The sequence below is a fragment of the Callithrix jacchus genome, chromosome 11, assembly GCF_049354715.1.
Source record: "Callithrix jacchus isolate 240 chromosome 11, calJac240_pri, whole genome shotgun sequence".
Taxonomy (NCBI): domain Eukaryota; kingdom Metazoa; phylum Chordata; class Mammalia; order Primates; family Cebidae; genus Callithrix; species Callithrix jacchus.
Window position 1 is genome coordinate 88,230,640 of NC_133512.1, and position 24,615 is coordinate 88,255,254.

The 24,615-nt window shown below is 36.9% G+C and overlaps 1 protein-coding gene across 2 annotated transcripts in view; it reads left to right on the forward strand.

The window, feature by feature from the left end:
- Positions 1–24,116, forward strand: part of CFTR (CF transmembrane conductance regulator) — a 181,379-nt gene extending 157,263 nt beyond the window's left edge. For both annotated transcript variants that reach the window (XM_017975483.5, XM_054237473.2), the window contains 4 exons: positions 10,265–10,354; positions 20,187–20,359; positions 20,954–21,059; positions 22,395–24,116. In XM_017975483.5, the coding sequence (XP_017830972.2) occupies positions 10,265–10,354; positions 20,187–20,359; positions 20,954–21,059; positions 22,395–22,595 (570 nt within the window). In that variant the 3' untranslated portion in view covers positions 22,596–24,116. The remainder of the gene's footprint in view (positions 1–10,264; positions 10,355–20,186; positions 20,360–20,953; positions 21,060–22,394) is intronic.
- Positions 24,117–24,615: the final 499 nt, after the last annotated feature.

Below are 24,615 nucleotides of genomic sequence, written 5' to 3' on the forward strand. Positions count from 1 at the left end.
TACTGTATTTTTGCTGGTATTTTCTCTAGTCTTTCTGAATATATTCTCTCTTAATGATCATTTTTTTCCCTTTGTACTAATGGGCACTGAATCCATTCCACTACCATAGTTCTTTTTAACACTACTCTACTTTTTACACAAAATTAAAATACCAGGAGCATCTCCAGGTTGACTGACTATAAATCTAGACTGAGAAAAGAGCTTGTATTTCCTAATAGATTACATTTGTGGGACATTTTCTCCTTTCAACTAATGAGGCACTAAATATTGCAACTGCTCAACTGGTGCTTTTAATTTATTTGTCTACTCTTTGTCATGTTGCCAGAAGCTTTATCCTGGTTGGAGTTTTGAAAACAGTGTTGTTTCCTCAGGAAAAAAAAAAGGGATTGTCAGATGATCAAAAGATAAAGAAACACTGGAAATACAAGTATCCCGAGGTGATAGCATTAGGCAAAATAAAAATGTTGAAAAGTGAAATAGAACTGGCTGACCGAGAAGTGTTGTTACTCAGTTCAACCTAAGTCTTCTGGTCCCATTTTTAATGAAAAATAGTACATTTTTTGTTTTTTGTTGTTCTTGTTCACACAAATCTGCCCATTAGAATAAGCCAAGGTCTAAAAATTAATTTTGGTTTCACTGAGAATCTTTTAGTTTACCGACTATGTAGTAGAGAGGTTGTATTTTATTGCATGCTCACACATATGCAAGACATGGAAGAAAACGGAGTAGGCCAGAGATATGAACATTCTTTATCTTGCCTTTCTGCCAGAGTGAGTCTTCCAAGGTTGTCTTCTTTTTTTTTCTCATTTTCACTCTTCAATGGTTTCTAGCATTGTATAAACCAAACAAAAAAATGTGTTCAGAGATTCCTTCAAAAGTGCTGGACGATCCTGATATAGATGCTTCTTGTATATGTGTTTATGCTGCTGGTTTCCAGGGCTGTCTCTCAGTATCACAAAGATGTCTGTAAATAGGATATGCTATTTCTTCTTTGTGACAAGTTTTGAACATTATGTGAATGCCCAAGATAAAGCAAAAGAGGGCAAACTCCTCATATATTTTTCCTGTCTAACCCAAGAGATGCTTTTATTTCCCTAACTTTTTTTTGACAGTTCAAATTAAGTAATATTGTCCTTTCCTAAAGTTTAAACTTTAAAAAGAAAAAAAAAAAAAGAAGGAATAAAAAATTAAAAATCCAGAAAGAATTATGTTTGTTTGCTTTTCTATTTTTTTCTTCTTTCCAACTGCCAGACCTTGCAAGGGCATAGTTATGAAGATCTTGGACACTGAGACATTAGAGATCTCTGTATCAATGGGACATTTGTTTTCAGACACGTGAAACAGGAACTTTAAACAAGAAATTTTCCCTCACTTTCTCATAGTGATCCTGAGACATCAGCTGTGGAATCACAACATATCAGTTTTGGCAGGTCCTTGCAGGTGTTTTTATTTTATTTTATTAATGTTCTTTCCTTCTTTATTTATTTTAAGAATATTTATTTTACGAATGTAAAGAGCATTTATTTTATTAATGTTCTTCCCTCCCTTATTTTATTAATGTTCTTCTCTTCCTTCCCTTGGAAGACTATTGTGTAAATTTCAAGGTGGAGCTCCTTTAATTTGCTCTGTGTTACCTGTGAGCTGTGAGGTCATGAAGAAGAGACAATGGGGCTTATCACCAGAGCCCCATTGGCTTAGTCACTTTGAACAACAATATCTAAAATGATTTATTAACCTTGAAATGTGTTAAAGATTTAATTCATTAAAAAACAGGAAAAAAATTTTTTTAATGTATTTCTAAAGCTTCAGTTACAAGTTTGAAAGGTGACACACTGTTCTGAGGAAATGTCTAGGCCTATTCTTGCAATGAGCCTTTATGATCTGAAGAGAATCTATGTCCACACATGACTCCCACCACAAAGTTGGGGCATCTTTTGCCCTGGGAGATATCAAATGGGACCAAAACATGTATTTGTAGATCTGAATGATGATTCAGCAGTGGAGCACTTCTCACTCATTTTATAATAATTAACAACTTAATAATTAATTATTAAATTTCTCTATGCTTAACATTATAAGTATGATAGCTTCTGTGATTACATAAATGGTATAGATAACACTTTTCCTTGAACTGTCACAGTGAGGTCCCAATTCAACCTATGAGCTTCAAATGAAAAGTTCAAAATTACACTCATTGTCATAAGTCAGAGATGAAAGGAAGAAAGGATTTAGCCAAAATGATAAATTAAATACAGGTGATTAAATATAGTCATGGGTCAAGGTGTAGGCTAGTTAGGGAGTGTGATGTGGTTAATTATGAAGGGCCAGCTCCCAATCCCTGTTGTTGCTACTCCCCCACATTTGTGATCCTTCCTTTTTTTCTACTCTCCCTGCAGTGACTTTCTCATCTTCTCTCTTGCATCCCTCTGTTATATTATTCACAAAGTAGACTTTTCAAAGCAACATGTAAAATTTGCAGATTTGGGTTTTTTTTACTAATTCCAACATTCCACTCCTACATTCCAGTACCACATGGGATTTAGAACCTTGTTTATAAACCCAGTACTTCTAATATATCTTATATTAGAGTAATCCATGTATTTGTTTAATTTCCACTTAGCATTGTAAATACTTTGCAGGTATCCTAGTTAAGAAAGCAAAGTTTAAACACAAAATCATCAATGATTAAAGCAGACCAGATAAAAGAATGTAATAGAAATGCTAGATAAAACATAGGGTTTTTTTTCTTATTAATTTTTCTCTCTCTTATAGAGTGCATAATACAGTAGCTTGCTTGGTAAGAGTTCAATATACATTGTTTTGTGCTGAATCACTAAATGCTTGATCTCTTTAACAAGAGATTGTGGTTATGTCAATATCTGAATTTGAGTCTGTGTAATCTTAGGCAAGTTATTTTTCTGTGCCTCAGTTAAAATGAGTATAATGGTAGTAATGAATGCATTGTGTTTTTGTAAGGATTAAATGAGTTAATACTTAGTACTCCTCCCTGGCACATAGTAAGTACAATATGCTGTGTTGTGGTGGTTATTATTATTTATAGTTCCTTGAGCACAAGAAATCATGCCTCCATCTTTGTATTTTATTGGAAGTATATACCATAGAAATGAACAAAAGAATATAGATAGTTTCACAAGGAAAGTGATAATTAAGGTGGTTCATAAGGGGTCATAAAGCTTGTAGATTTTAGAAAGGTTAAGGGCATGAGGATGTGGAGAGGGTGTTCCAGGATGCCAGGCAGGAGGACAGATTATGGACAAGTACTAAGATGTGAACTAGAAAGGGTTGAGGGGCAAAAGGTCAGAGGAGGCCACATGTGAGGGAGTATTAAGAGAAATAAGTTAATACTTGACAAGTACCAAGATGGCTTCAGGAAGAGGCTGGTGAAAGGGTAGTGGAGGACCCTGCTGCTGGTAGTGGCATGGGGTAGGTGGCAGGAGAAGCAGGGATATGAGCTAGGAAACTCTCCAGCTATGATGTGATGAGTCTGGACTAAAATAAGAACAGTAGGGGTGGAGTACTGAATTTAAGGGAGGAGAGAAAAATAATTGGTATGGAAGTAGATTCAATGCAATTTTATTATTTCTGAGCCTAAAAATGTGAAATTTTTGATTATTTGGTCACACCAGGAAAGTATTTTCTTTTATGCTATCTCTGAAAAAGTATATACTCAAAAGTTGTAGTATAAAAAGTTCGTAAAGCATGAAGTAATTTTAGAGGAGACAATAATTTGGGTTACCTACAATCATTTGCATGCAACTATATGTATGTTGATATTATAAAATTATTCTGTATTTGTTATAAACCTTAGATAGTTTTGACTGGAGAATATTTTATTCATCTACTTATAGCTACTTTGTTCTAGCTAATAGATATTTTTTAAAACAAAGCCACACTTTTTTGGAAACAGATTCTTGCACTGTCACCTAAGCTTGAGTGTGTTTTCTAGAATTCCTGGGCTCCAGTGATCCTCCCACCTCAGTCTCTTGTGTAGGTAGATTACAGGCCCACCCCACTATGCCCAGCTGTGTTAGTCCATCCTTTCATTGCTATAAAAAAATGCTGGAAACTGGGTAATTTATAAAGAAAATAAATGTGATTGGCTCACAATTCCTCAGGCTATACAGGAAGCTTAGCAGCATCTACTTCTGAGGAGGCCTCAGGAAGTATTAAATCACGGCAGAAGGCAAATGGGGAGCATTCATGTTACGTGATGAAGCAGGAGCAAGTGGGAGTGAGGTAGGAGGAGCCACACACTTTGGAATGAGCTTATCTCATGAGAACTCAATCAGTGTTATGAGGATAGCACCAAGAGGATGGTGCTAAACCATTCATGAGAAATCCAGCTCTGTGATCCAGTCACCTCCCACCAGGCCCCAGCTCCAACAATGGGGATTACAATTTAACATGAGATTTGGGCAGAGACACAGATCCAAACCATACCACCTTTTAGGGCACTTAAAAAAAAATCCTCTGACATAAACTTAGGATCTTAATTTGTTCACACTGAACAGTTTTTATTATACAAATTCAATTTATAAAAAAAAATTGCAGACATTGTCAAAAAGGGAGATCCAAACCACTGGGATATTTATAAGCATTTTGGTCACATTTTGATAGAACTATACATGGAGAGAGAGAGAGAGTGTGTGTGTGTGTGTGTGTGTGTGTGTGTGTGTGTGTATATAAAATACACTCTATTTACCTACCTACTATATATAACTACATATATACCTACTATATATAGCTATGTAACTATATACATATATGTGTATATAACATGTATAACACACTATATACACAATACATATATAGTATGTTATATATAACATGTTACATCTATAACATAAAATATATATGTTATATCTATAACATACTATATATAGTATATACATTGTATATATAGTGTGTTATATATGTTATATATACATATATGTATGTTACATATACACATATATGTGTGTTATATATGTAACAATATATATTGTACATACATAATATATGTAGTATATATACTATATATTGTATATGTGCTATATATACTATATAATATATAGTATATTATACAGTATATAGTATCTATAGACAATATAATTATATAGTTTATATAAACAATATATGTTGTATATGTTTATATAGTATATGTAAACAATATAGTATATATGAATAATATATGTTGTATATGTTTATATAGTATGTATATAAACATATATTGTATATATGTTTATATATATACTGTGTAAACATATATAATATATAGTATGTGCTACATATATTGTGTATATATTGTATATAATATACAATATGTATTGTATGTATTATATATTGTATATATGGTATATTATATATACAATATATAATTTGTTGTATAAATAGTATACCATATATACAATAACTGGTGCAGTGGGAAAATAGGACATTACATACTGAATTGAGTCATCATCATTTCTGTTCAACTGAATACTTTATTGTAATGAGGGTTACTTTCTGTGGACATCTCAATCTTCCACACACATCCCCTTTTTTTGGAATAAAATTTCAAAAATGGAAAAAGAAATCATATACTATATTGCATATATAGTATAATATATACAATACATATGCAATAATATATGTAATATACACATATATATTGTGTATATTATGCACAATATACATATTATATATTTTATATATATATATTTTCCTTCTGAGCCAAAACCAAAACAGCCCTGTGTCCTTAAAGAAAAACAGTCACACTTTCCACTTATGTAATTCGTATTACATCCAGTCACCACCCAAGCCAAACTGCTTTATTGTTATTTGTTTGATATACAATGCTAAAGCATAATGCCAGTTGCAGTGAAATATATGTGAATAACTCTGAGAACTCCATATAGGCTCACCTGTTGCCTCTGAGTTGAGTTGAGGGTCAAACTATAGAAAAGAGGTTTGTCACAGAGTGAGTAATGGTGCTCCTACTCTTCCAAGTCTCAAGAAGTGCTCTTTATGACATATATGATGTTAAATAAATATCAGATATTTGTACCTCCTAACTTTCCTATTGGAGAAGTTTCTTTAAAGAGAGATAAAGGGCCATTGTGTGATTGACAGCTTCAGGTATATTTTTTGCTGCACCATCAGTCCAAGTGTACCATGTTGGCCAAACCACTTAACTTCTCAGGGCTTTGAATGTTTCATTTGTAAACCAGAGAAAAGAACTTAAGTGACCTCCAAGGACCTTTCAGATTTAGAGATGAGTTTGTGGAAAGTTCAAACAGTTTAGAAAACAGAACTAAGGCACCCACTGGCACCCCGGGAAACAATACAGTGCCAGATACTATTTGTAAAGCAGGAATGAAATGCCTAATTGTATGAAATTGAATTCTTACTGAACCAGTTCGTGCAGTTAAATTTTTTTTCAATTAGAGCACTTACTTCAGTACCTAATGCTAAGACAGTAAACCATAGACAAAAGACCTACAGAATTTCTGAATGGTATCAAATTCACCACACTTAAAACTTTGGGATGTGTAGTTTCAACCAACAGTTTTCCTTCTTCATAATGTTGAATATATATCTATTTTAACTAAATTAATATATATCAACGTATGTTTGAGAGATATTTTATATAAACTATTTGACTAAGTATTATGAGTAAAATTTAGGCATACCATTTCCTAAGCAATTATAAGAACAATCAAATTTTAATGGGTTGTTAGTATTATTTATTTAAAGTCTGTGATGCTAATAAACATTAGGACACATTTTAATAGAATTATACATGGTGTGTGTATTAGATATATATATGTATGGCAGAGTATATATATATATCTACACATATCTAGATAGATATACACATGTGTATCTATCCATAGATCTGTGTGTATATATACATACATATATCTATGTGTATGCGTAATATGTGTGTGTATATATATATTTTTTTCTGAGCCCAAACAAAACAGTAGGTTGTAATAGCTATTCTTTCAGAAGAAAGAAAAATAACATGCGCTGAACTCTGAGTTTGATGTTTGTGTATTCTACTTCCTATTTTCACATCAGTCCTTTTATTCATTCAGGCAGCATTTATTGAGAATATATTATGAACATAGCTTATGCTAAGGGCAGAGTACACAGCAGTTATGGTCTAGTAGGAAAGATGGACCTTAAAAACAAATGATCTCAGATGCACATATAATCAATACTCACTGTAAGCTATGAAAGCAGAGTATGAGTGTTATGAGACCATATGTTGGGAGACCTTATTTCATATTGAGGATTAGGAAAGATACTCCTGAGGAAGTGATATTTAACTTGAAACCTAAAGGCAGTTGACCATGGGAAGAAGGTAGGCAATGAGATTCCTAGGCAAGGGGAATCCAGTGTGTGAAGAAGCTGAAGAAGTGAAAGAAAGCCAGTGTGGTGGTACTAAGAAATGGAAGAGAATGGAGAAAGGCACTAAGTGAGTCAGAGAAGTAGAAGGGGCCAAATCATGTAGGGTCATGTAGGCCGTCTTAAAGGCCTGAGTGTAGTGGAAAGCCTTTAAAAGTTTGTTAAAAGGTCAATGGAATGATCTACTTTTGATTGCAGTGAATTGCATTGATTGCTGAATGAGAATGGATGGGAAGAGATACAAGAGTGGAAGGGAAGAATCAGTTAGGAGGCTGTTGCCCTGCTCCAGAGAGGACTGATGATTAATTTTATTTGGGAAGATCAGGGAGAAAGATAAGTCATGAATGCTCCCAAGTTTCTGGATTGAGGAAATGAAGGTACCATACACTGAGATGGGAAAGCCTAGGGGTAGAGTAGCTTTGAGAAGAAAAGTAGCATTTCCCCATTTCATAAAACATGGAGGATCAGAGGCTGGGTTCCTGTGTGTAGACATACCTTCCAGGCCAGAACTGCATTACTACAGCATCTTTTCAACTGTATTACTCTTGCATCTTTATGAAAGGCATTACTAAAGCATTGCCTTTCATAACTCTGTGTGTGTGTGGATGCCATAAATTCTTTGGCTTTCCCCCACCATCCTCCACAGTCCTCCATGATAATGCCATTATTCCATTTAGATTTGTGTGCTTTCATTGGATGTATAAGTCTCCTTGAAAGTAATAAAGAGGCTATAGCCCAAATGAAACCCTTTAACTCAGGGCCTGTGTAGGAAGAGGAAGCTCACCTCTCCAGGAACTGAGCCTGTGGCCAGAGGGACGGATAACAGTTTAAATAAAGAAGATGCTGCTGAGCACTGATGGGCTCTTTATGCACCCATCAGCCTGCTGCTGCCCAACCTTTAATCTTTCCTGAGCTTTGAACGGGAAGGAAAAATGGTCCACGAAGGACTCAAGCCATTTTGCTGCGGTAACAAGCACAAGTTTAGAGACAAACACTCCTGCGTTTAAATTCCAGCTCCTACTATCTCCTAGCTAAGTGACCTTGGACAAGTCACTTAACTTCTCCAAGCTTCTGTTTCCTCATGTACATAATAGGATTTACCTCATGAGGTTGACGTAAAGATTGAAAGAGAGAACATATGGAATGAGCCTGTTCTAGGACATGGTTCATTGTAAGTCTGCCATAAATGGGAGCTAAGTGTCCCATCTTTTTGATGGACATACTTCTGTAGCAGAAAACAATACATTGTTTGGTACTTGGTAACCCTTACAGTTATCATTTCCCGTTCTTCTCAATAATGCTATAAACTTTTTATTTAAAGAACTACAATACAAAAATAAAAATATATAAAAAACAGCACATGGCAAAATTCTATTGGCAAGGCTTTTTAACTTTATATACTAAATAAATCCAATTGCTTAAATAGTGAACTGACTTAAGTTCTCAGAGCTGCTTCTTGTTTAATTTTCTTTCATTGGTCAGAATTCTCCAGTAATGTCCTTTGTCTACTCTCTTTAGTTTATACAGACATTACTTTTATTTACATAAAAGTTTGGAGGAGATACATAAACATATCCATCACATATTTATGATCCTGTGAGTCATATGCTCAGATATCTCTTATATTCACTTCTGTAAAGCAATGTAGGTACCTTTCAGGATGGTAACTTTGATGTAGATTAAGAAATATAAGCATGGGGGTCCTGGTTGACCTCTCTAGAGAGTTTCTGAGACATTTGACAAGAACTTTTTCTTTAAGTCATAAATTATGCCCTGGCGTATCAAGTTTCTACGGAATCCTCAGTAAACTTGCTGAGGATACTCTCCTGCCTGAGAGATACAGACGCCGTTAATTTGGGATTGACTTGCTTTGTGTTATTCATTCTGGACCAGATGGGCACTGAACATTCTCATTTCTAGGCAATTGGTAAAAACTATACTTCAAGAAATTTCATTCTTAATTCCCCTTAGTGGATGTTATTAACCAAAGGCAAAAGAAAAAAGAGTAAAAATAAATTGCAAATGTTAACAGCAAAAATATTTTCTTCAAGTCACCCCTATGCACAGAGAACTAAATATTATTATTGTTGTGGTGTCACCATTCCCCAATGAGACAGTGAGTTTTCTTTTAAGACATTTTAAAATAATATAGGCAGACTTAAGTATTTGCTGATCCCGGTAAGTAGATGTCTCAGGGTGATAGCTGTGCTGTGCTCCATGTAGGGAATTAGATTGTCATTTTATTCCTTAGCAGGAACATGCATTCAGTTAAACAAATATTTGACTTCTGCTCTTCCACTGATTTCTAAGTTGAGGCCCTCTCTTGTGCCTGTCTGGTCAGATAAGTAGAATTGTGCCTTGATTTATAGATGAAATGAACATGTGCATTTGAATAAGCATAAGTTAAAGAAATTTCAAAATCCCTTAGGAAGCTAGGCTTATCAGAGAAATCCAAGGAAAATACATTAACAAAATAGGAATTTGTTCTAACAAGTTAATTATAATTCATAAACTTACTGTTTTTTAACTTTTAACTTTTATATTATATTTGCTTATAATAAGGAATATTGCTAGGAATAAAATTTGTTAACATTTTACAATTTACAATTATCTCAATTTCTTTAAAGACATTGGGATTAGAAAAATGTTCACAAGGGACTTCAAGTATTGCTGTAATATTTTGTTTCTTAAAAAACTATACAAAGGAGACATGATAAAATATCAAAATTTGAGAGAACTGGATGGTAAGTTCATGAGTGTTTCTTATTTTAAAATATGTTTTCTGCTTGACATATTTTATAATACAATAAGGGAAAAATAAAAAGATATTCAGGTTATTCATACTTTTTTCTTCTTTTCTTCATTGCTGTAGAAAGTATTTATCTTTACTGGAACATTTAGAAAAAACTTGGATCCCTATGAACAGTGGAGTGATCAAGAAATATGGAAAGTTGCAGATGAGGTAAGACTGCTAGCTGAAATGATATCGAAAGAGGTAACTCTTACCAACACAAATGGTTGATATAGCTGAGATCATTCTCTACACTTTGTGTGCATGTGTGTGTGTGCACAACTTTAAAATGGAGTACCCTAACATACCTGGAGCAGCAGATAGTTTTGACTGGACCTACTCCTCTCCTCAATGGTAAGTCTCCAACCATCAGGCCCTATCTTGATCCATTTAGGCTGCTAAAATAAAATACCAAAGATTGAGCTGCTTATAAGCAAGCAATCTTTGGAGGCTGGGAAGTCAAAGACCAAGGTGCCAGCAGGTTTGTTGTCTGGTGAGAATATACTTCCTTATTTATTAATGGTGATTTCTTGCTGTGTCCTCACGAATGGAAAGGGCAAGACCTCTCTGGGGTGTCTTTTATAATGGCACTAATCCCATCATGAGGGTTTTGTCCTCATCATCTAATCACCTCCCACATGTCCCACATTCTAATACTATCATTTTGGGGGTTAGGATTTTAACATGTAAATTTGGGGGACAGGGGAACACAAACATTTAGACCATAGCATTTCACTCCTGACCTCCAAAGTTCACGTCTTCTTCACATGCAAAATACATTTATTACATCCCAATAGCCCCCAAGTCTTAACTTGTTCCATCATCAACTTACAAGGCTAAAGTCCAAGGTCTAATCTAAATATCAGCTAAATCAGCACAAACAGCTAAATCAGATAGAGTGAGACTTAAGGTGTGATTCATCTTTAGGCAGATTGCTCTCTAGCTATGAAACTGTGAAATTAAACCTATTATGTGCTTTCAAAATAAAATGGTGACACAGGCACAGGCTAGAGAGTCCCATTTCAAAAAAGAGAAATAGAAAAGAAAAAAGAAGTAACAGGTCTCTATAAGTCTAAAACTAAGGCTTGAGAATAATTTGCTTTGCTTTGCTCTCCAAGCTCACTGGGGTGGTATCTCACCTCTAGACACACTGGGGTGGGTACTCCATCCTCATGGATTTGAGTGACTCATTTTTTGTGGCAGGTCTGTGTTCTGATTCCATGCCTGTAGCTCCCTGAGTGTGCAATTGCATACCTGGTGGTTCTACTGGTCTGGGATTGCATGGGTGGCCCCACCTTCATAGCTCCACTGGGCATTTCCCTACTGGGGGCTCTATGTGATGACCTCACCCTTGTGGTGGTTCTCTACCTGGGCCCTGTGACTCTCTGGGTTCTTGAAATCTAGGTGGAGGCAGCCATGGCCCTACAGTTTTGCTGAGTGTGGTATGTGAGCACCAGGGTCTGCTAGAGCTACACCTAGGGTGGTAGAGATACATGGTAGTAGGGTACGGTGAGCTGATATTGTTTGGCTGTGTCCCCACCCAAACCTCATCTTGGATTATAATCCCCATAACTCCCCCCTCAACTTGTTGAGGGAGAGACTTGACGGGAGATGATTGGATCATGGGCATGGTTTCCCTATGCCATTCATGTGACAGTGAGTGAGTTCTCATGAGATCCAATGGTTTTATAAGGCAGGTTTCCCTGCTCTTGCACCCTCTCTCTTGCCTGTCACTGTGTAACACATATTTCTTTTCCTTCTGCCATGGTAAGTTTCCTGAGGCCTTCCCAGCCATGCAGAACTGTGAGTCAATTAAATTTTCTTTATAAATTACTCAGTCTCAGATACTTCTTTATAGCAGTGTGAAAATGGATTAATACAGGAGCTGAGTCTGCAGTGTGAGGTGGCAATGTAAGGTGGCACAGGGCGGCTGTAGCCCCTCGTTTGGAATCTTTCTGCCCTACCCCAGCCAGTCTGAACCTGTGATGGGCATGGCAGCTTGGAAGATCTCCAAATGGCTTTGGAGTCATTCTTCCATTGTCTTGGACTATAAATTCTGGCTTCTGTTTAGGTGGCTGACTCATATCCCCGTTGTCTTGATGCAAAGCATCTAGTTTCTGTTGAGATGGCTAATCCATAATAATGTCCTTATCAATTTGGCCACACCCTTTGTATTCTCTTCTGAGCAGGCTTTCTCATTTTTCACAATATGGATAGGTTGAAAATCGTCCAAATTTTGAAGTTCTGCTTCCCTTTTGATCAACAATTCCATTTTAAAGTCATTTCTCATCTTGAATTTTACTATGAGCAGTCAAGAGTAACTGAACTGTTCCTGCAACTTTGCTTGGATTATTTCCTCAAATATTCAATTTCATTACTTTCATATTCTGCCTTCCATAAAACACTAGGACATAAACAGCTCAGCCAAGTACTTTGACGCTTTATAACAAGGATAGCTTTTCCTCTATTGTCCAGTAACATGTTCCTCATTTCCATTTGAAGAGCCATCAGACTGGCCTTTGCCATCCATATTTCTGCAAACATTCTGCTCGTGACCACTTAGGTATTCTGTAGGAAGATAGTGGCTTTCTCTACAGCTCTCTTTCTCTTTGGAGCCCTCACCAGAATTGCCTTTACCTGTCCATTCACAGCAATATAGGCTTTTTCCAGCATGTACCTGAAAACTCTTCTAGCTTCTACTCATTACCTGGTTCCAAAGCTGCTTCCACATTAAGTATTTGTTAGAGCAGTACCCAGCTCCTAATACCAATATTTTGTCTTAGTCCATTGGGGCTGCTACAACAAAATGCCATAGACTGAATGTCTTATAAACAACAGTAAAATTTATTTTTCGCAGTTCTGGAGACTGGGAAGTTCAAAATCTGGTGCCAGGAGATTTTGTGTCTGGTGAAGGCCTGCTTCTTCCAAGATGGCTGTGTTCTCACTGTGTTGTTACATGGCAGGAGAATGGGCAGGCTAGCTCTCTGGGGTCTCATTTTTTTTAGGGCACTAATCCAAATCATGGGTTTAGGGTAGAGCCCTCATGACCTTAATCACCTCCCAAAGGCCCCATCTCCTAATACCGTCATCTTTAAAGTTAGGATTTCAACATATGAATTTGGCAGGGGGACTGAAGCATTCAGTTTATAACATCCCCCATAGACAGCACGATTTTGGCCTTCCCTACTCCATTTACATCAATGAAACATGAGTTAGAAGAGACCCAGGCAACTCCAGTACACTGGGATTAATCCCATCATAAGGTATCATCTCTCCACAGTTTCTCATCTACTCCCTGTCTGAGTTCTGAAGCTCTCCACTACAAGGAGGAGGCTTTGGTTTGACTTGATATACTTCCCTGGGAAACAGGTTTAGCATAGAAGGGTAATGCTCACTCTAGAGCACCTGCAAATGACAATAATTTTCTCTGGAAGTCACCAGGAGTCATCTGCCTTTGGGGTATGTGGCTGTGAGCACATGCCAGGCAAAATGCCACTTGACCTAGATGAGGCACATGTCCTTTGAAGCCATTAGGACATTATGTAGGAAATATATTAATTAAAATGGAATAAAAATTTCTAAATAACACCTTCTGTTTATCCAACAGGTGGTTCATTGTAATTGAGGGCATTATACAGAATAATTTGGTGGGGAGGAGAGCTGGAGTGAAATTCTCAGTTTCTTTAACAGAATACTCTAGCTATAAACTTATAATTTTAAGAATATAAGCACTAAAGAAAAAGGGAACATAAATTATTTTGTTTTTATTAAACTTACGTTCAAAGGTCTGGATTGTGGCAGAATAGAATCAGGGGACCTAAAATGTTAGCCTTAAAGGTCTTCTTAGAGAACAACTGTATTCTACCATTAGTACTTTTGGTGCTTGTAGCCCAACTTCCATTCCAAATTTTCTTCCTTTTTCTGCCTCCCTTCACAGTCCCTTTTCTGGACCTTGCCAGGAGCTTTGAAATGACTGTGAGTGTTAAACACTTACCCGTTGAGTGCCCAACCTTAACATGCCCCTAATAAAATGTACTTAGATTAACCGTTTTCATTATCAAAGTTTCCTTATTACCCAACAAACACAGGGGCTTTAAAGAAAACATTAACTAAATTGCAAGTGACACATTTTAAGATCTTTGATGTGACTTCAGAGAATGCACTATAGGAACACAATGCAATGGGAGAGAAACTTGGGAAGAAAGACATTAGCCTTTATAAAATCTTGCCAAAATCAAAGTCAAATGTACGGGAAAGCAGGATCATAAAAATAATCTAAAATCTTAGAACCCGTGGTTATGATTGTAAATATTAATATAATGCAAAATGTTTACCTGTTTAGATTTTTATTTAATCAGTTCATATTTAGGTTTATATTTCTACTGTTCTCCTTTTTAATAATTTGCTATTCACAAAGCTGATGATGTTAGTCTAATTTTAATGTCATGAGTGCATTGAATAGTAGTGCTAAGTTTTTGTTGAGTAGTAATGTGCTTTTTTGAGTAGTAATGATAGGTTTTTGATGAAGAAGCCTGCTAGAAGCATGCAAACAAACAAGCAAGTATCAGCCTAGAGAAGCAGAAAAGGCATTTGGGTTTAAAAGTTACAAGGCCTAGGCTTGAATCTAATATAGTTGATCATGTAATTTATCCAAACAGGACATTTTTGGGTGTGTCACTAAAACAAAAGCTATAAAGCAGGACTGTCCGGGGCTAATCAGGATGTATGTCATCTCACTTAGTCCTCTCTGTCACCTTGCTGTGCCTTGTGTCTCTAGAGGTAAATGAACAGAGTAATGACAAATAGCCAAACACCTGAATCTTATCCCAGCAGCACTTCCTACATAATTCCCCATTATCCCAAGTGGAAATTAAAAATATATACACTGACAATTCCAGGCCAAGAAATGCTTTAATCTTAGCTTGGATGTGGCTTCCAATTCCAGTGTGGAATCTTATCCTTGCTGATCTGGACTGTGTCTCATGAAGCCATGAGGACTTGTGCCTCGTTACTAGCTGGAAGGCTTAGACCCAAAGCTGGCCCAGACAGCTTCTTTCTCCTTATTTTCTGGGTCCAGACCTTCACCTTGGCACTCTGCCTTGTCATTTGATGGAGGAATTTAAAGCAAGTCCAAGGGAAGGTAAGAGAGTTTCTAAGACCCAGAACTTAGTTTAATTTACCCATCCCAAAACAGCTTAGGCCCAGACAGCTTCTTCAGTGCCAAACTAAAATTACCAGCTGTGTAGACCAAAGAGAATCTCAAAAGAAACTGAATCCCAAGGGAAAAAATAGACTTGTGGCATTCTGGCCCAAAAAATTGGTAGGGTTGTTATGACATGTAAAATGGGCTTAGCCCAGTGCCTGGCAAATACAGGTATTAAGCAAAAGTAACTAAAATCCTGTTTTTACTACCTACACTTCACTTGGTCATCCTTTAAATGGTTTTTGACAGAATCCTGGTTCTTGTCTCAGTTCACTTAGTTTCCCTGGGAAATTTCATGTGTCCTCTTGGCTTTAACTAATACCTCTATTTTGAGGACCTCCAAATCTGCCTATTCCCAGAGCTCCCCACCTGATATCTTAGCGTATGAAAAGCGCCTTATGTCAATAACTGAGTTTCTTCCCTGCTCCACCAGATACCTGTCCTGTGTTCCTAAATCCAGTGAAGGGCATCCCACCCTCCTGTTTTCCAAAGCCAAGACCTGGGACTCATCTTTCACTCTCAAGTTCCTCCGCTGGTACCCACATGTCACATCCTATCAATGCTATCCCTGCAGAGTATCTGGAATTTATTCACTTTTCTTCATTTCCACCTGACATCACTACCAACACTTGCATGAATTCTGAAATAGGTTCCTGGCTCATTTTCCATATTGACCCCCAATAGTTCATTCTGCTCTTTGGAGCTCTGATGATCTTTCTAAACCCCACATCTGATCATTTGTTTCTTCCCTTCATATGGCTCCTTAATGCCTTCTGGACTAAGTCCATACTACTTAAGGTGGCTTACCAGGTCCTTCGTGATTTCATGTTTGCTTGCCTCTCTGAACTCACTCCCCAGCTTCCCCGTACTTCCCATTATTCAGTTATACTAAATTTCGCTGGATCTCTAAAGCACATGTGCTTTCTGTTCTGCAGAGGCTTTTTTGTTTACTTGCTGTTCTCTACCTGAGGAAACCCCCTTAGCCCTCCACTGCCTGCTTCTACCATCTTTCAGGCCTCTCCTTATACATCACTTCTTTCCAAAAATCTGCCTCTATTCTCCAGGTCTCAGGGACCTTTCCTGGGTGTACCCTATAACTCCACCCCTTTCATAGTATTTCTCACTCTGGCTAGAGATTTACCTTTTAACTTGTCCATGTTCCCCACTGCAGTGGACGTTCTTGGAGGTCGGGAATTATATCCTATTCACTGTGGTATTTCCAGTGCCTAGAGTAGTCATGCACACGTAGATGGTGTTCAATAAATATTGGTTGAATGAATAAAGGGGTTCTTTAATTTTATATGTAACAGATCATGGAAACAGCCTTGTAATCGATACACAGCAGGTATTACTGTGCTCATTTTAGTAGTGAGGACACAGAACCTTGTGATGTCGGAAGGCCTTGACTGGGGCTGCTGGCAGATGTGGGAGCAAAGCTGCATCCCTGCTTGTAGTTCATAGGCAACTTCACCCCAGCGGGCTATCTCAGGGTCATCAGTAATCTAAGTACAACATCTGTTGATTTTGGAATGAAGGCTTTTTGGGTTATTGTTTGCTTTTTCAATTACTTATAAAATAGTTTCCATCCTTACTTATTGATAGTTAGGTAAGTTATTTTAGAAAAGCTAAATAGCAGAAATAGTGGCTTTTTAAGTTGAAAATTTACCCTGAAAGATCTACAGAGTAGCAAACAGAGTATCAAAAGGAGTTGATTGTGTCTATTTTTGTAACTGCCACTTATGGATTATTCAGTCAAACCACAATTCACTTTTCTGATTTTTTTTCATGTTTCTCTGTCACAAGAGCAAACTCTTGCTCCATAATAACATTCCAGAGTACAGCAATAGCAAAGTCAACATTTTGAATCCTTTACAAACTCTTAGACTGTTTTTTTAGTTTAACATGTTATAAAACAAAAATTCTTTCTTCACAGCAATTTGCGAAGTACATACTATTTATTAGTTCATCGGCATAAAGCTGGCAAATTCTTTTTTCCTAAAGTTCTTTATATCTACAAACTGTTGATGTTTTTGTTTATTTATTTTTAATGCTAGGTTGTAATGAAAATAATTTGAAAACTTTGGATTCTAGTAAATTTGAAGTTATCTTAGTTTGGACAGGACTCAGCTGAAGTTTATACATATTTATTTTTAAATTATTAAAGAGTGGTTTCCAATGATAGTATTAACAAGATTATATTGAGGGCTGGGTGCAGTGGCTCCTGCCTGTAATCCTAGCAGTTTGGGAGGCCAAGGCAGGTGGATAACCTGAGGTCAGGAGTTCAAGACCAGCCTGCCCCAACATGTAGAAATCTCATCTCCACTAAAATACAAAAATCAGCTGGGTGTGGTGGCAGGACACCTGTCATTTCAGCTACTTGGGAGGCTGAGGCAGGAGAATTGCTTGAACCCAGGAGGTAGAGGTTGTAGTGAGCCCAGATTGCACCACTGCACTCCAGATTGGGCAATAGAGTGAGATTCTGTCACAAAAAAAAGAAAAAGGAAAGAAAGAAAGAAAGATTATATTGGATATATATATATATATTTGTGTGTCTATATATACATATTTAAAGGATAAAGGATTCTGTGGCTAATGATTACTAAATCAGATAATCTCAATTTTCTGGGCTTTTTTCCCCATAGTGCTTATCTCTTTGAACAGTCATTTTCCACTTATGAATTTTTTCTCCCAGTTTGGACCATAATTTCCTTTAAGGCAGAGCCTAGTGTCATTCATTTTTGAATCTTGGGTCTGTCAGAGTACCTAGAATTTAATAAACTCTCATTAAGAGCCAGTTGAAGGAATACATGACTAAGCAGTCATTTACATCCGAAAGATCAGTAGGAGAATTCTTATGGGCACATATGCTTTGTAACAATAACTTTGTATCTTTTCAAAAACAATTGCTAATCTATCTTGCTTTCCATTATCTTGCAAAAGCCTATTATACCACGTCTGGCAGAAAATAGGTACTTAATAAAGTTCTTAAATGTTTACTGACTTCAAATTTTAAGTTTTATTAACTAGGTTGACTTTTCTCTAATGAATCTGATTCTAAAAATCTTTTTACTATACTTCATAGTGAATAAAACAGTTACATAGGAATATTGCAAAATATCCCCTGTATTGGTCAGTCTTAGTGTCATTCATTTTAAAAATTCTATTCTCTAAATGTTGACAGTTATATATAAATTTATATAATTATTTATTTCTAATAAAGAATTTCATCTGGGGAAAAACACACTGCTCAGCTTTTTGCCCCAAGTGCAGAGTTTAACACAGTCTAATAGCTTTCCAAGTATGGCCATAGGAAATTAGCGTATGACTGGTGTGAATCTAGAGGGAGAGTACTGCATTCTGACCCAAATCTCAACCTTGTTACTATGGGCATGACTAACTTCACAGTATTGCAGTACTTTCTGCTAACTTACTTCCCAAGGCAGCTTGTGAAAGAAAATTTTTACAAACTGGTGTCACACTAGGGTAGTGTTTCAGTAACCAAACCCATGTTCTTGGGGTTTTCCAGGCTCCAGTAATACTAATAGTTACTGTACATTAGGCACTTAGCATGTGCCATAGTCTGTGGCAGCTGCTTTCCACAATTTATCTCTGGTAATCCTTCAAACATCCCTTCGACATCAATATTATTATTTTCTCCATTTTTTATGTATGAGATAAATGAGATTTGAAATAATGCACCTGGTATCGTGAGCAAATGAGCTGAGGAGGGCAGATTCAAAGCCGATTCTGTTTGACTCTAGAGCTCCAGTTTTTATTCTACCAGGAAGAGAACTACCTTAGGATTTAAAACAGAAATGATATGGTCAAACCTACATCTTAGAAAGATCCTTGGGGTGTTTGTATGGTGGACTCGCAATTTGACTAATTGAGATTTGTAGGATGATGCTTAAGAGATGATGATGACCCAGATGGGGGTAACTGTAATAGAGTTGGTAAGGAGGAGGATGATTTAAAAAGTAATTGGAAGAAGTCTAGGGATGGAGATAAAGATTTGAAAATTATTAGCTAATAGGTGGTCATTTATACCCTGAATACCCTGAAAATGACCAGAATCTCAGAGGACAGTTGGAAGACTAATATTCAAAGGGGCAAAAAGAGGGAGCGTTGCCCACACATGACAATGGGAAGAAATGGTCACAGAGTGTGTGGTTTTTCTCTTACTTCATAGTTTTATCTATTTGTTACAGTTTTCATGAATTCAAGACATGAATAGCAATTTTCCATATATAATTAAAAAAAACACACAGTTGATTATTTTATGCTATCTTTTGTCCTCAGTCATGATAGAGTAGAAGATGGGAGGTGGCATCAAGGATGACGTCATAACTCCATCCTTTATGCTACGTTCTATCTTCTGTCTACATAGATGTCATGGTAGAAGGCATACCTGCAATCTATACATATTATCTTTTCCAGCATGATTCAATTGTGTTGCAATAATTTATGTATACCTTTGTAAACCCTGAGCCTCACAAGAGCCATGTACCATGCATTGTTTCCTCACTACCTTTTGGGATCCCTGGCACATAACAGGCCCTCGTTGAAAGTTTCCTGATGAATGAAGTACAAAGAGAAAACAAGTCATAGACTGATTCTTTAGAGCTGTTGAGATTATAAATAGACTTTTGCTCAATCAAATTCAAATAGTGGCAGGTAGTGGGGGTAGAGGGATTGGTATGAGAAAGGTAAGCTTTCAGAACTCCTGTGTTTATTTTTAGAATGTCAACCGCTTGAGTGTTTTTAACTCTGTGGTATCTGAACTACTCTCTCTAACTGCAGGTTGGGCTCAGAACTGTGATAGAACAGTTTCCTGGGAAGCTTGACTTTGTCCTTGTGGATGGGGGCTGTGTCCTAAGCCATGGCCACAAGCAGTTGATGTGCTTGGCTAGATCTGTTCTCAGTAAGGCGAAGATCTTGCTGCTTGATGAACCCAGTGCTCATTTGGATCCAGTGTGAGTTTCAGAAGTTCTGTTACTTAATAACACAGTGGGAACACAATCATTATGCCTGCTTCATAGTGACACATATTTCTATTAGGCTGTCATGTCTGTGAGTGGAGGCCTCCCCCAAGGTATGAAATAATTGCCCAGTGGAAATGAGCATAAATGCATATTTCCTTGTCTAAGAGCCTTTTGTTTTCTTCTGAAGATAGTTTTTAGTTTCATACAAACTCTTACCCTTTGTCAACACATGGTGAAACTTTCAAATAATGGGCATAATCTGATCCTTATGATTGCCTTTATATCCCATTTATACCATAAGCATGTTTATAGCCCCAAATAAAGAACTACTGGTGATTCAATGTAATGAAAAGTATACTCATTTATAAAATTTTCTTTGAAATATTTATCCTGTTTATATATGGATACTTAGAATCTACCCCATCTTTGAAAAGCTGATTGTGGCTAACTCTATATCAACATTATGTGGAAAGTTCTTAAAGAAATAAGTAATTTAAAGAGTTAATAGAACAATAGACATATCAAGGTAAATACAGATCATTCCTGTTCTGTGACATTATATGTGGTATTGTCTTTCTTTTCTAGAACATACCAAATAATTAGAAGAGCTCTAAAACAAGCGTTTGCTGATTGCACAGTAATCCTCTGTGAACACAGGATAGAAGCAATGCTGGAATGCCAGCAATTTTTGGTGAGTCTTTATAACTTAAGATCTTGTTTGTTTCCCTTGTAATTCTTGATAACAATCTCACATGTGATAGTTCCTGCAAATTGCAACAATGTACAAGTTCTTTTTGAAAATGTGTGTCACACAGCTTTGCTCAAAAAAGCTGCATAACTTTTTCACTTTGATCTGAGCCATGTGATGAGGTTGAAATACAATAAATCCAAAATGGCAGCATATTACTAAGTTACATTAATAAATAGCATATATATATACTTTTTAGCCCTTTATTTGGGGACCAAGTCATACAAAATACACTACTATTTAAAATTTTTTTTTAAAAGGTCCTTATCATTCTTTCAATAACTAAATCTCCCATGTATGTGGTCTGGGACAGGTCTGGTTGTCTTACAATCTGATTTATGGTATCAATGAAATAGTTGAAAGGCTCAATTAATTTTTCTAGTCATTATTTGGGCTCAGGTAGTACCTTTCTCCACCACCTTCTCACTGTTCTTAAACAACTGTCACAGGACCAGGCACAGTGGCTTGCTTCTGTAGTCACAACACTTTGGGAGGCTGAGGTGGGAGTATTACTTGAGGCCGGGCATTTGAGACTAGCCCAGGCAACATAGTAAGGCTCCCATCTGTCTTTATTAAAACAAAACAAAACTGTCACAGATTCTTTCGAGTGATGTTTACAAATTCCCTCTGCTTTAGTCACAAGGAAGTTCTGAGGATGATGTATCACGTCATTTCTGTTCAGGCTTTTGAGCCTCCTGGAGGTAAATGGTTTCCTTACTGAAGGCTTGTTATTACCATGATCATCGCTAAGCTTGAAGTAACAAATTATCGGGGCAGACTCACAACCTCTTGCCCTGCCATGCACAAGATCAAGAATCTAAGTAACATCCTCTATTGTCTGATCTTGGATTTGCTCAACCTGAACAAGCCAAGGAGGCGTATTAAACTCAGGCACATCATGACCAATTTGGAATTATTAAGCTTCAGATCACTGTTTAAGAGATTCAACTCTTTGTGGTGCTGTAGACTTACACTCATTTTTAAAGTAATACATAAGGGACCTAATATTTTGTTTTCAAAGTATCTTCAGTTCCTCCAACCTTTCCTGAAGAATCTTCCAGCTGCTAAATAGAAAATCACAGCTAATTTCACAGAAGGTAGAACCTCCTTAGAGCAAGAGGATACAGCAGTTAAATGTTATATACCTGCTCAAAATGCAAGGCTCTGGACATGGCATTCTTTTGGCTTTTATTTTCCTTTGAGCCTGTGCCAGTTTCTGTCCCTGCTGTGGTCTGACCTGCCTTCTGTCCCAGATCTCACTAACAGCCACTTCCCTAGGTCATAGAAGAGAACAAAGTGCGGCAGTATGATTCCATCCAGAAACTGCTGAACGAGAAGAGCCTCTTCCGGCAAGCCATCAGCCACTCAGACAGGGTGAAGCTCTTTCCCCACCGGAACTCAAGCAAGTACAAGTCTCGGCCCCAAATTGCTTCTCTCAAAGAGGAGACAGAAGAAGAGGTGCAAGAAACAAGGCTTTAGAGAGAGGTGTAAATGCTGGCATGGGACATTTGCTCATGGAATTGGAGCTCGTGGAACAGTCACCTCTGCCTCAGAAAACAAGGATGAATTACATTTTTTTAAAAAGGGAAACATTTTGGTAAGGGGAATTGAGGACACTGATATGGGTCTGGATACATGGCTTTCTGGCAATGGTCAAATTGTGTGAAAGGTATTTCAAATCCTTGAAGACTTACCACTTGTGTTTTGCAAGCCAGATTTTCCTAAAAACCCTTGCCCTTTGGTAGTAATTGGAAAGGCAGCTCTAAATGTCAATCAGCCTAGTTGATCAGCTTATTGTCTAGTGAACTTGTTAATTTGTAGTGTTGGAGAAGAACTGAAATTATAATTCTTAGGGTTATGATTAAGTAATGATAACTGGAAATTTCAGTGGTTTGTGTAAGCTTGTATTCCTTTTCCTCTCCTCACACCATGATGTTTAGAAACACAACTACATTGTCTGCTAAGCATTCCAACTATCTCATTTCCAAGCAGGTATTAGAATACTGCAGGAACCACAAGACTGCCTGCCCATCAAAATATGCCCCATTCAACATCTAGTGAGCAGTCAGGAAAGAGAACATCCAGATCCTGGAAATCAGCGTTATACCATCCAGGTCTACCAAAAATCTCAGTATTTCGGGTAATCACAATACATCCCTTACCTGGGAAAAGGGCTATTACATGGGGGACAGGATGGTTCCCTTGATAAAGAAGTTGAGATGCTTTTTCCCAGACTCCAGAAAGTGACAAGCTCATAAGACCTCTAAACTAAAGGTTGGCTGGAAAAGTATGTTAGTGCAGATTGCCACAGGAAAACCCTTCTGTCCACAGAAGCTCCAGGTAAAGGGTGCATAAGTAGATAGGCCATAAGCACCATGGGTAGATACACACGAAGTCCAAGCATCTAGATATATAGGGTGATGGTGGTATGTTTTCAGGCCAGATATATGTACTTGGTGCTGTCTACACTGAGTAAGAGAGAATAAGAGACACCCTGAGGAAGTGCCAATCATGAATTAGTTTTATATGCTTCTGTTTTATAATTTCATGAAGCAAAATTTTTTCTCTAGGAAATATTTATTTTAATAATATTTCAAACATATATAACAATGCTGCATTTTAAAAGAATGATTATGAATTATATTTGTATAAAATAATTTTATATTTGAAATGTTGACTTTTTATGGCACTATTTTTAATGATACATTATGTTAAAACTGGGAAGGGGGAGAACCTAGGGTGATATTAACCAGGGGCCACGAGTCACCTTTAGGTATGGAGAGAAGGCTTGGGGCTGATACAGTTGTTGCCCACACCTGTATGATTCCCAGCCAACACAGGTTCCCTCTTAGATGCAGTTCTGAAGAAGTTGGTACCACCAGTGCTCCCATCAAGGGTACATTGCCTTCCAAACTCCAAACTGATTCTTAAGAAGATTGTATTATATTTATTACTGTAAGAAAATATCACTTGTCAATAAATTCATACAGTTGTGTGAAACTTCGTTGTTTTCAGATGTGTTCACTTTTCACGTCTCTTCAGTCTCTTACTCCAATCTCTAAGCTTCATGGAACATGAAACATGAATCTGTCTTTTAGATATAGCCTTTTTTGAGAATCTCATGTGAATTAGAACACAAATTTTACAGTTATCTTTTTAAACTATGGTAAAATATACATAACATGAAATTTTCCAGTTTAACCATTTTAAAGTTCAGTTCAGTATCATTATGTATTTGCATTTTTTTGGGTGAGGCTTGAAGAAGGAAGATGATCTTGTGTAGATCATACAGTATTCGTATTTTTCTGCTTACTTCATTTAGCATCATGGCTTCAAGCCTCATCCATGTTGCAACATGGGTCAATTTTCTTCCTTCTCAAGGTTGAATGATATTCATTATACAGTAGTCTCCCCTTATCCTTGGGGGATATGTTCCAAGACTCCAAATGGATGCCTGAAATCACTGAGAGCACCGAACCTGATTACTCTGTTTTTTCCT